This window comes from Juglans microcarpa x Juglans regia, chromosome 4S, assembly GCF_004785595.1.
Source record: "Juglans microcarpa x Juglans regia isolate MS1-56 chromosome 4S, Jm3101_v1.0, whole genome shotgun sequence".
NCBI classification, from domain to species: domain Eukaryota; kingdom Viridiplantae; phylum Streptophyta; class Magnoliopsida; order Fagales; family Juglandaceae; genus Juglans; species Juglans microcarpa x Juglans regia.
This window is the reverse complement of record NC_054601.1, coordinates 27,373,858-27,385,219: the sequence shown is the minus strand read 5'-3', so window position 1 is coordinate 27,385,219 and position 11,362 is coordinate 27,373,858. Positions and strand designations below refer to the sequence as shown.

At 37.6% G+C, this 11,362-nt stretch overlaps 1 protein-coding gene across 1 annotated transcript; it reads right to left on the bottom strand.

Annotated features, from left to right (window-relative positions):
- Positions 1-224: 224 nt before the first annotated feature.
- LOC121262233 (MLO-like protein 8) lies at positions 225-11,362 on the bottom strand. Its single transcript, XM_041164627.1, has 15 exons — positions 11,213-11,362; positions 10,441-10,498; positions 10,082-10,290; positions 8,853-8,969; positions 5,492-5,552; positions 5,252-5,340; positions 4,174-4,248; positions 4,014-4,102; positions 3,841-3,890; positions 3,724-3,764; positions 3,467-3,640; positions 2,576-2,611; positions 2,388-2,455; positions 1,086-1,146; positions 225-626 (listed from the first exon to the last, which is right to left on the bottom strand). The coding sequence occupies exons 1-15, from the start codon at positions 11,345-11,347 to the stop codon at positions 225-227; spliced, it is 1,665 nt and encodes a 554-aa protein (XP_041020561.1). The 5' UTR covers positions 11,348-11,362.

Here is an 11,362-nt window from a genome sequence, read left to right as displayed (position 1 = left end):
AATTGAACTACAAGTCTACAAACATAAACTTAGGCAGGAAAAAATAAAATTATGAAACTATATTTTGATTTTTGACGGACAGTAACTTTATTAACAAGCCTTTGTAAATTATACGAAAATGCTTCCCTATTTGGCGGCCTGCATCCCAATAACTACAATGTTCTCTCACAATACATGTTAAAACATTGATACAATTCTTGTTGATAACCCCACCAATGCCAACATCAAGGTTCCTTTTGTGGCTCAGGTTTGACAAATGAGAAGTCATCTTCGTTTTTGGTTTCCTCTCCATGGTGGGGTTCATCTAGTTCAGATTGTAGCTCATCAGGATCTACCCCTATAATCAAGTTGGTAGTGGATGAGGTGGGAGACAAAGGATCAGTTTCAAAATCAGAGCTCTCATGGTCCTCGTACATAAGCAAGCGGGTTGAGTGACCAGTCGTTTTGAAGCGGTGCAATGATTGTCCAGAGGTGCGCACCATTGATAAGGTAGGGCTCCCACCTAGAGTTACAGTGGGGGACTTTCCTCCTCGCCCAACCTTTTTCATTTTCACATCCATGTGCCACTTCTTAAGGGCTTTTGATGTTTGTTCGTCAAAAATTGATTTCTTCATGCGTGAGCCCATCTGCAGTCCCCCATTAAGAGCATCACCAGTTCAATCAAACCACACAGAATTAGTGATAAAACAAGCAATCCAGAATCTCCTTAACATGTCTCGTGTTAGAATTAAGCTCTCTTGTTAGATGTATGTGCTTTTAAAATGTTGTGAGATGCAAGAGATACTCATTTGAAAAAGAAAAAGGAAAAAAGAGAATAATAACCTTGAACAGCACTCATTTGCCGAATATAGGTCACAATAATTGACTTTTAAGCTTCCCCTAACATTGTTACAAGTAATTCAATTCTGACTACCAAGACATTGGCAGTTGAAAGCATGAGTGGCATCAAATAAACCGCTTGAGAATTGGAAGAAAGTCTTTTCCAAAACCAGTGTTATCTTATTTCCATTCCACCTAACATGGCTGTTAATGTTATCTATATATTCTAGAGATTAATTTAGAATCCATAGAATTAGTGATATTACCTGAGTAACAAGGGCATATAGTGGAAGTATGATGTAACTGCAAAGACATAGGACAGCAACCCTGTGACATGTACGAAAACTCAACTCATCAATTCAAGGTAACAAAAAGATTCAGCACATAGATTCAAGGTAATTTTCATGGCTTCAATCTTATTGATTTGCAACAAAGATGTGTTTACTTATTTAACAAAATAACTTTTCTTAGATCTTTTCAGCCTTTCATTAAAAAGCTTTACAAAAAATACTTTTCAAGTTCAAATTTCTATTAGAGCATTCCGCCTCCCCTAAACTTCCAACTCTCCTTCCTGTTTCCCTGTGAGAAACCTCCAGCACATCTGTGGGGACGCCTTCTCCTCCCCGTCCGCCTTCCCCACCCTTTCTTTCTTTCATCTTTTTCCCACCCCTTTCCCTCCTATGTTTTTTTGGTCTCTCAAATCTGCTGCCCTCCGGTTGTTGTTCACTCACTCCACCACCACCTTTGCTGGCCTCCCATCATCCTCTTTCCAGCCCCACTCCTTTCATCATATCATATGGCACATGCGATTGATGCAATGCTCACTCCCATGGCAGGTACCACTCTTTTGTCTATGGAGAAAGTAATATACGGTGTTCATTGCTCATCCAAGGCTTACGTGCTGCCATTGCCTGGCACCAGGAGATCAACCTTAGTTGTCTCAGGTAAACGGCCATGCTGACACACCAGCTGCCACAGCATAGAACAACAGTTGCTGCTAATCCCCCCTCATTCAACAAAACACAACACTAAACTGGTACCTGCTGCTCCTTCATGCAACCCATTGCTGGGCCAACTGCAAAAATGGCCAGTCATATTTTTTTTTTTTTGATTGGCACCGAGTGTCCGAGAACAGCGTCCCGACTAATCCCGTGGGTGCACAAGCCCTCAGCAAGGAGTTTCCCGCAAGTGCACCTCATGTAATTCAAGAGGAAAGTCTCTCAGTCCAATGGCCCCTAAAGATTGTTTGCACCCAAGGAGATTTGAACCTTAGACCTGGGGGAGCATACCTTCAAGCCCAAGGCCTTTACCACTTGAGCCAACCCGGATTATTAAAACGGCCAGTCATTATAGCCCTTATCTTGCATCTGGGCCTAGAGATCATTGGACCAGGCCTTTTTGGTCCATTCCATTTTTTCTTTTTTGTAGCAATGCGCAAGCTGGTTTGGTAACATTGTTAGGGACCCCACCCCTCTTTGTAAATTTTTGGTTTTGGTAATATTATCCAGGCTTAAAAAAGAGCCCATTTCCATTGCAAAGGAAAAAAAAAAAAGAATTTAAGGGCCTACCCTAAAGAAACTTTTATAATGGCAAGCTTGAAATTGGAATGGAAGCAAGATTTCAGCCCAAATGAGTACTGCAAAGAAGGAAATGTGTATATCCAAACCAAGAGATTAGCAATGGAGTATAAAGCCACTAGAAAAGTAGAAAAAAAAGCAACTCAGTAGCTGTTAGCAAAGTGAGGAACGCTCCATACCCATATCCACAAGAAATATGTTATTTGGAATGCATTCTGCATGTAACAGGAGAACTGTTCAGAATTGTTACTAACATGAAAGAAAATTTAGAAGTCAAAATATAAACTATAAAGATTTCTAATTGTGCAGAATTTGATAGAGAGTTCAATGTATAAATAGCTACTAGGGTTATTAGCCACTTGAACGAATGTTCAATAGACATTATTAAATAGAATTAAAATCATAGATCAAAACTGGATAAAGATTTAGGATGATAAGTCTCTTGGCCTAAAGGACATAATTTGTGTTCGGAAAGCATAAGAGAACTAGGATTGGTTTAGGCAAAGTTTTAAGTAAAGTGTCTAATATGTCACTTTTTGGCTTTTGGCTAATCACTCAAAACTTGAACTCCACATTGAATTAGTCATCTCACTCTCTATTATAATAAGATATTATTATTTTTTTAATTTTATATCTAGTTTTTTAATGCATAGAGCTTGAACGTCTCCACATAGAGCTTGTGCATAGAGGAGTGAGAAATAATATAAAATTCATTTGGCTAAGTTACTGTAGCTCAACATATTTGTTGAGTTGCTGTAGCTCAACATATTTGTTGAGTTACTGTAGCTCATAATCAAATTTATATGCCAATGCCTAATCCAATGTGGGGTTTTAAGGGACATATTAGCTAAATTTTAGCTAAAGTTAGAGTATGCCTAAGCCAATGAGGATGCTAGCTTTAATCCAATCAATCTATCCTAATCATAAGATCCAGCCGCATGCACTTTTATTTCTATTCAGTACAATCTCGATGCAATGGCCTCTCAACTGTACAAACCTAATGACCAAATAACATTAATCAGATCATTCTAACCAAAGTCGTAGGAACCTCTAGATCTAGTATGCAATACCTGAAACAACGCAAAGTGGATAAGATTAAGAACTAATTGAGGCCGACCAAACCAAAAGTATTTGTCTGAGCCTTGCACAAGAGGAATCCCTTGGACCACTGCATGCCTTTCTATAATCTCAAGAGCCATCTTCGTCAAAATGGCTTGAAGTTTTGTTCCAACAGCTAAGATTATCTGCCATCAATAAAAAGGTTAGAACATTTCATTTCCCAACGATCTGGAAACCTGGCTGAAAAAAAAAAAAGAGGATTTCTCACAATCACAGGGATTAAAGATGCCCAAAACAATGCCTGCCATCCTGGAAAGGACAACTCAACTTTTACTGAAAATTGCAGAATCTAATCCAATAGGCTTTCAAGAAAATAGGGGCTTACCATTAACATTTAATAGCAAAAAAACCACGAATGATGCCCACAAGACAGGACTGCAACAACATTATGAAAAGAACTTATGAAACTCAAAAGGTCCAAATAGATTATAGGGGATTGCCTACTGAAAGCCACAGTTATATTGAAGTAAACGAGAGATCAAATGAAGTGGCCATTACCTTACACCAACAACTACCTTGAAGTCATCCTCCAATGATCTTTTGATATACTTCTGGAAGTTAAATTTACTTCCAGGAGCGAAGTGGACCTATAGATGTAGAAATGTCATAAAATGATGACATATCCTACTAAGACTGGAATTATGTAACAAAAACTCACAGTGATGAATCCATTGCGCAATGTTAAGTAGTCAGCATGACTAACAGACCTAAAAAATTGTCTGAAGAAGCATCCCTGCAAAAGATTTATATTTTAAGAAGTTAAGAACAAAAAATGGCTACACAGTACACATTCCTTTGTGATTCTAGTCTAACTCTTGCTAGCTAGATAGTGGTTGTGCTACGCGTAGGAATAGAATTTGTATAGAACATGAATAAATAAAGCAGTGAAGTTTAAGTTTCTTTTTTCTTTTTTTTTTTATACTTGATTAATTAATTATTTTAATTGCTTAATTGTAATATGAGGGTAGTGTTGGATTTAGAGATTCCAAATAAACCAAGATCACATGTCAAACCATTGTAGAAAATTTTTAGAGATGCGTACTTGTAGCTATTGGAGATCAAGAAGAGTGCAGTGGTTTAGCCTTCCACATCCAATATTTACTCTCATTATAATCTCATAGGGATGGGATATATTTGAGTCAAGAGTGAATCTGGAGTGGGGACCAAAACCGCATATGGTGCCCGAATTCTAATTTTAACGCACACGATCTGACTAAAATAATGTACTTCTAGAGATGTGGCCCAATTATTTCATTTTATGGATCACACTTAATAGGCTTTAAAGATATCATTCAAACCTTATTTAGGCAATTGTACAATATATTATTTTATAATCTATGTAAGTTCACATATAAAAAGTTTCATATAGTTAGGCCACGGATGTGTAATGTAAGTCAAATATCACAACTTCTTTCATCATGCCTCTGACCATTTCTACTATAGGGTGCAGGGGACCTGCATTTTTTTTTTGTAAATCCTTCATAACACATCATCAAATCACATAGTCCATATTTTCTCTCTTTCACTGGTGCAACACTTAACTCTCACAAATCTAGTCACTTCCTTAATCTTTCAAAAGTTTTTTGCATCCATTAGTATATAACTGCAACTATTTAAGTTGCAGCTGAAAAGTTCATCTCCTTGGCATCATGGCATCTATACCTCCAGCTTATTACCAAAAAAATGTAAATAACGAGACAAAAATCAAGATGTGCAAGTTAGAGGGATATTCTTACAACATAAAAGAAAAATGGAATCCTGGTCCAGAAACTGGAGTGTGCTCTAACAAATGATGTCTCATGTGTAAGCCTGAATCTTGAAGGATCTGCACTAAAAGGAAATCCAGAGTTTAGGTTTGAAGAAGGCACACACATCCAGCTGTTGAGAGGTGAAATTGACGTTCAGGAGTGAGGAGCTGTAACTTTCAAGCTATGAAATGAAGGGAAAAGCTTTCTCTATATCACGGGATGGCATACCATTGAAAAATGCATAATCATGGGATGACGTCTCCTGCTCCCACTGCTTCCAGCCACGAATCTGTGCAAAGAAACCGAGAAAACTGTTAGATATAATTGAACATAAATTTTCATTGGTACTTGACATGATCATGACCATTATAAGTTGATCATTGAGTATGTGCATAAAAGTATTTTACAAATTTCCCTAACGGTGCCCACATGCTACAATGGCAATTAGAATTGGAAGCAAGACTGTAAGGCATAGCCCTTTAAACCTTGCTCTCTTGGTTTCCTTTTATAGGGTTGGACCAGAAGTCATATATTTAACAATTAGAACAGGGCACTGCATCTCCTCCAAGCCAGTGTATGGGAAATCTTTTGTTTTAATCCATCCCGTTGGTGGTATTCTTCCCACAGCTTCAAAGTTCAAACTAATATTGTGATCTTTTCTTATAGCTGTTAGAGGGAAATATTGTAAAAAATATAACTCACGAGGGTATAATCATCAATTGTATATTTAATATACGTAGTGGAACAGTAAAGAATAAACACAAGTTTGAAAAAATGGTTTTTCCCTCTTGTTTGTGCTCTCTATATTTTACAACATGGTTTCAGAGAGTGCTTTCTAAATTGTTGTTCATTCCATCTGATTTTGCCCCTGTTTGCTTGCATATATTAAAAAAAAAAAAAAAAAAAAAAGGAAAAGAAGCAAACCGAGTCACTTCTAAGTGGTGGTTGTTCGATGGCATTAATGTCGTAGGTTGTCAGTTGGTAGGGGCTGGTTGTGGTCGCCAGCCCTATCTATGGTGGTTGATGGTGCAGCGATGCCACTGGGTGTGGCCAAAATGGACTTTTCCAGCACAACACTCAGGTTTACATTGTTTCCAGTGCTTTCTAACGTCGTATCCAGTATTTCCTGCCGGATTTGAGCTCACCGTCATCTTCTGTACCTTCCGATGACTTTCCTGTCATCAGAGGTCGCGGGTAGGGCCACCCGTTGCCAAAAACGTCGAAGCTGCAGGAGTTTTTGATTGAGATGATTAGGTATTCAGCCTTGGGGTGAGGACATCCTTAACCTGGATTAAGTGTCTGCTCCTATCTTGAATAGTGCCTATTCGGTAACGAGAATAAGGTATAACTCATAGCCCACTTATTCTCGTTTAAGATAAAACAAATCCGGGTTTCAAGCCGGATCTAGTACAAGGTCATCTGTACTGGTACATAAACGGTTTGGATCCGATATGCCTAACACATACCCGATACAGGCCGATTCCAACCGATACAGACCAGTTCAAGCTGATACAGACCGTTTCAGATCCAATACAAACTACTTCGGAGCCGATAGAAACTGGTTCAGAGCCAATATTAAGTTATTTTCACTGATATTTGTTGTTAATCAACTGGTACAAGCCGAAATCCGGTCATTCAGGTCTGTTTCTTTTGTACTTTCTGCATATTTCATACAACTTCAGCTTGGTTTATATTTTTCAGATTCACATCTTATATTGGTTTGCTATCTTTGGGTTTGATTGTGTGGTATTTTTCAGCCCCCATGTCTACTAAATTTGAGTCATTGTCTCTTACATCAAGTTTAGTGTGTCTATGACCTCGGTAAAATTGAATGGAAAGAACTATGTACTTTGGTCAAAACCTATTGAAGTATTTTGAAAGGGCAAGGGTCTTCTAGCCACTTGGTTGTTACAAAACCATACTCAACTAGTCCTACATTTGCTCAATGGGAACAAGAAGATGCTCAAATCTTGTCCTTGATGTTGTCTAGCATTGAGCCTAATATTTGTTCTAGTTTGATGCATCTTGACACTGCTCGAGAAGTGTGGGGGCATCTCAAGCAGATGTATTCAGGTGTTGGGAACATGACGTGCACTTATGAGTTGTGTAAGCAATTCTTTGGGTTGGAACAAGGTACTTTGGGTTTTGAAGAGTATTATTCTAGGTGATGAGTATATGTGAAGAGCTCAAAATGTATCAACCTATTACTTCTAATGTTTCACATATGCAACAACAACGTGAAGACCATAATGTTGTTCGGTTCCTTGTTGGCTTGAAGCCAGAATATGAGTCTATTTGTTCCCAAATTTTGGCTAGTACAAAGCTTCTCTCATTTCTTGTTGTGTTCTCTCGGCTTCAATATGTCACATTGTCTAGACATAGATCTCAGTTTTCTTCTGATCATGGTAGTGAGATCTGCTTTAGCTAACTCTTATGGGAGCCACAATGTTCCACGCGTCGGGCGTGGAGGTCGTGGTGCACGTGGGGGACGTGAAACCAAGGATGGTCACAGTCAAGGTTGTGAATCTCGTAAGTGCACCCATTGTGATCGCAATAATCACTCGGTAGACTATTGTTGGAGCAACCATCTGGGCTTGTTGCTTAGGGGGAGTATCCATGTGTTGTATGCTAGTTAAAAAAGGCACTATATGGCTCACACTACCAGTGAGTTGACGTGGTTGCAACACTTCCTTCAAGGGATTGCCAGCTCCTATCCTCTTCAGTTTTTTTGTGATAATCAAATTGCAATGCATATTGCCTCTAATCATGTATTCCATAACAACTAAACACATAAAGATTGATGTCACTCCATTCGAAGATAAGATATTGAATGGTGACATTTCTACACCTTTTGAGAAGTATGATGATCAACTTGCATATGTTTGTGAAGTATGATGATCAACTTGCATATGTGTTTACTTTTATTTTTTTGACAAATAAACAGATGTGTTTACTAAGTCCGTGTGTCATAGTCAGTTAAAGTTCATTTGTTCCAAGCTGGGTTTATATGATATATGTGCCCCAACTTGAGGGGGAGTGTTAGAGGGTATTATTCTAATAAGTATAACTCATGAGGGTATAATCGCCAATTGTATGTTTAGTATATAGTGGAACAGTAATGAAATAAACACAAGTTTGAACAAATGGTTTTTCCCTCTTGTTTGTGTTCTCTCTATGTTTTACAATAATAGCCATAACTAGTAATAATGGAAATCAGACCAAGTGGCTGAAATGAGCCAAGTATCTAAAACCAAGCAAGAAAACCCAGATTATAAATGAAAATAAAGAGAGTATTTATCCTGCATTTCCAAGCCAAACGATATAATAAAACATGCATCCAGACAGTTTTATACAGTTAAGGACCCTCCAATTAATTTTTTCTTGATGTGCTTTCCCAAAGCTAATATCGTTCTCCAAGAGACCATAGCATTCTCGGGAGGTTTTATCTTTATTATCTTCAGTCAAAAAGGAAGGGAACAACTGAAGATGAGAACCAACACATTATACCCTAAGATTCCAAGTATGGATCTAGATGATATGACGTCAAAAAATCAAAAACAAGAACATACGATTACAAAGTTTTTTTTACCTTTAGCCTGCCAAGCATCATTGTGATAGCACTATACAGCACATGAAAGAATGCTAAGAAAAATATGAGGATGTGCAACTGGTGTAATCCCTCGACTGATATAAGCGGTGCATAACCCTGTGACAAAATCCAATTACTGAGTTTGACACAATTGAATCCTGTTCACTCATGCAGTGATTAAAACCAATATTTAGGTTGTGATCAAAACTTAATGTTCAACACAAGTCAGTGGCTTCAGGATTGCCAATAAAATAATAGATATTTAAGAATCAGTGCTGCATGATTCCAAAATATTTGCTATAATGATTGCTTGTAAGTGATTGTATTTAAACATAATTCTCTTCAACCCAATTAATAATGTTTCATTTTGCACCTATTATGATTGAATAAGAAACATGTAGGCAAGGACGGAACTATAACTCCTTATCCCAAGGTCCAAATGAGGTTGGGGTATAGTATCCAATCCATTAGTCTATTCAAAATACGAAAATAAAAGAGTAAAGGATAATTTAGTTTCCCTTTACAACTTTCCAAACTGTTAAGTTTTTTTAATTACAAGGAATCCCAAGAGATAGCACAATTGCAACATGTCTTTAATCCAGCTAAACCATAGACCTGTGTATATATGTATGGATGGATGCATGTATGTATATATAACCTAATCAAATCCGAAACTTCAAGAAATACAAATATGAAAACAACCCACATCTAAGGTGCCTAAATCCAGTCATATTAAGGAAAGATCGTAACAAAAGAATTCCATAGGACAAAACTTAATTGACAATTTTAAGAGATGCAAATAAGAGGTATTACTCCATATTGTATGCTAGATTGGTTCTTTTTTTCATGGTTTATAAAAATAAAATGGTTGCAGGTTAAATGGGTTGAATTTTGAGCAATAAATCAACCATATGAATATGATTTTTATTATAGAGGTCAAACCTAATATTTTCTCCAATTATATACACATTTAACTGTATAAAAAAAACTATTTAAAATGTTAAGAAACAAGGGGGGCCAGATGCCTACAGGCTTCCCTTGGTTTCGTCCCGGCATGTAGGCTAGATTCAGTATGTGCTAGAAGCTTTGCTATGTTACTCTTGCTTTGTCTAAAACCCCCAACCCTAACAAAATAAAAATAGCTAGCAAAAGTCCGTTGGTTATATTCCACTCATGAAAATGGATGAAATTCAATATTCAAGAATAAGCTTGGCAATAGATACACTTACTGTTTTGCAATTAGAAGCGTAGCTACTAGCAGCTAAAAATCTGCGGTCAAACCATAATAGTCTGCGATGACTTTCTGTACTTGAGTCATCTTCACCAGTATATCGACATGGCAACATATTTTTCAATACCTTTACTGGAAGACAGATTCGAGCAATGTAACTCTGCCCAAAGGTAAGGAGTAGTGAGATGAAACCTAGAACCATCAGCTCTGCAGTGATTGCATCAAAGTTAGGTGGTTCCACACAAGCACCCCAAAACAGAAAACACGCCAAATAAAGAGGAAACAACCAACCCAAGCAGATGACTTTCTTAGTTCCATGAGATCAAAATCACAATCAATTCTGATCTATGTTCTTACCCGCTTTAACTTTCTCCAGAGCTTCAAATAGAGATTTCTTGTGCCTTTCTGTAAGCCACTGTGTCCAGATTTTAAAATATAAAAAGAGGGTCAATCACAAGAAAGCAAAATGAAATGAAATGAAAAGAAAAAAAAAAAGGAGCACATTTAGGCCTTAGCCAAGTAGAAACATATCTCAACTTCCCCTTCCCGGTGGTAATTTGTTATAGACAGACCTTCCTGGTGGCATTTGATTGTCTTAAAAGCCTTTTTATTCCAGTTATCAAAATTCACAGGTTTGAATTGTACCTTTTCTTTGCTAAGAACATGGAGCTTCCCAAGAAACCAGGTACATCGACAGGTGGGAAATTATATACAGAGATAAAAACATTTTTTTTAACCTCCAAGTTATGGATTTTGAGTTCCTCCATTACTATGACTTCAAAAATTTTCTGAGAACGATGGCATCTTTAATATGCGACAGATAAAAGTCGCTGAGTCGAGATTTGAGGGCAGGTTGGCCCGTGCTATAGGAAGTTTCACTCGGTGTTTTGGTTGGGCAGAGAATAGTTCTCAGACAGGAATTAACTATTTGGAGGTCGAAAGAGCGAAGAAATCATTTGCTCAGCCAAATTGGTGGGATAAGTAAGAGCCAACATATACACACACACACACACACAAATTGGTACAAATTAGAGACCAAAAAGAAAAAAGGAGAAGCAAATTAATGAGAAACGTCTTTAATTTGCAGCAAAATAATTAAAATGGCAGAGAGAAACACAAAAAAAGTTACCGTTCCAAGTCTGTGAAGGAAATTCTCCAGGGCAATGGAAATGATGATGATGACAGCACAAACACCAGCAACAGCCCATGTGGGCGTCTGATTTAGCTCTCTCGACTGCGAACTACTACTCTCGGTTGTTGCCATGACCCTACCTCCTCC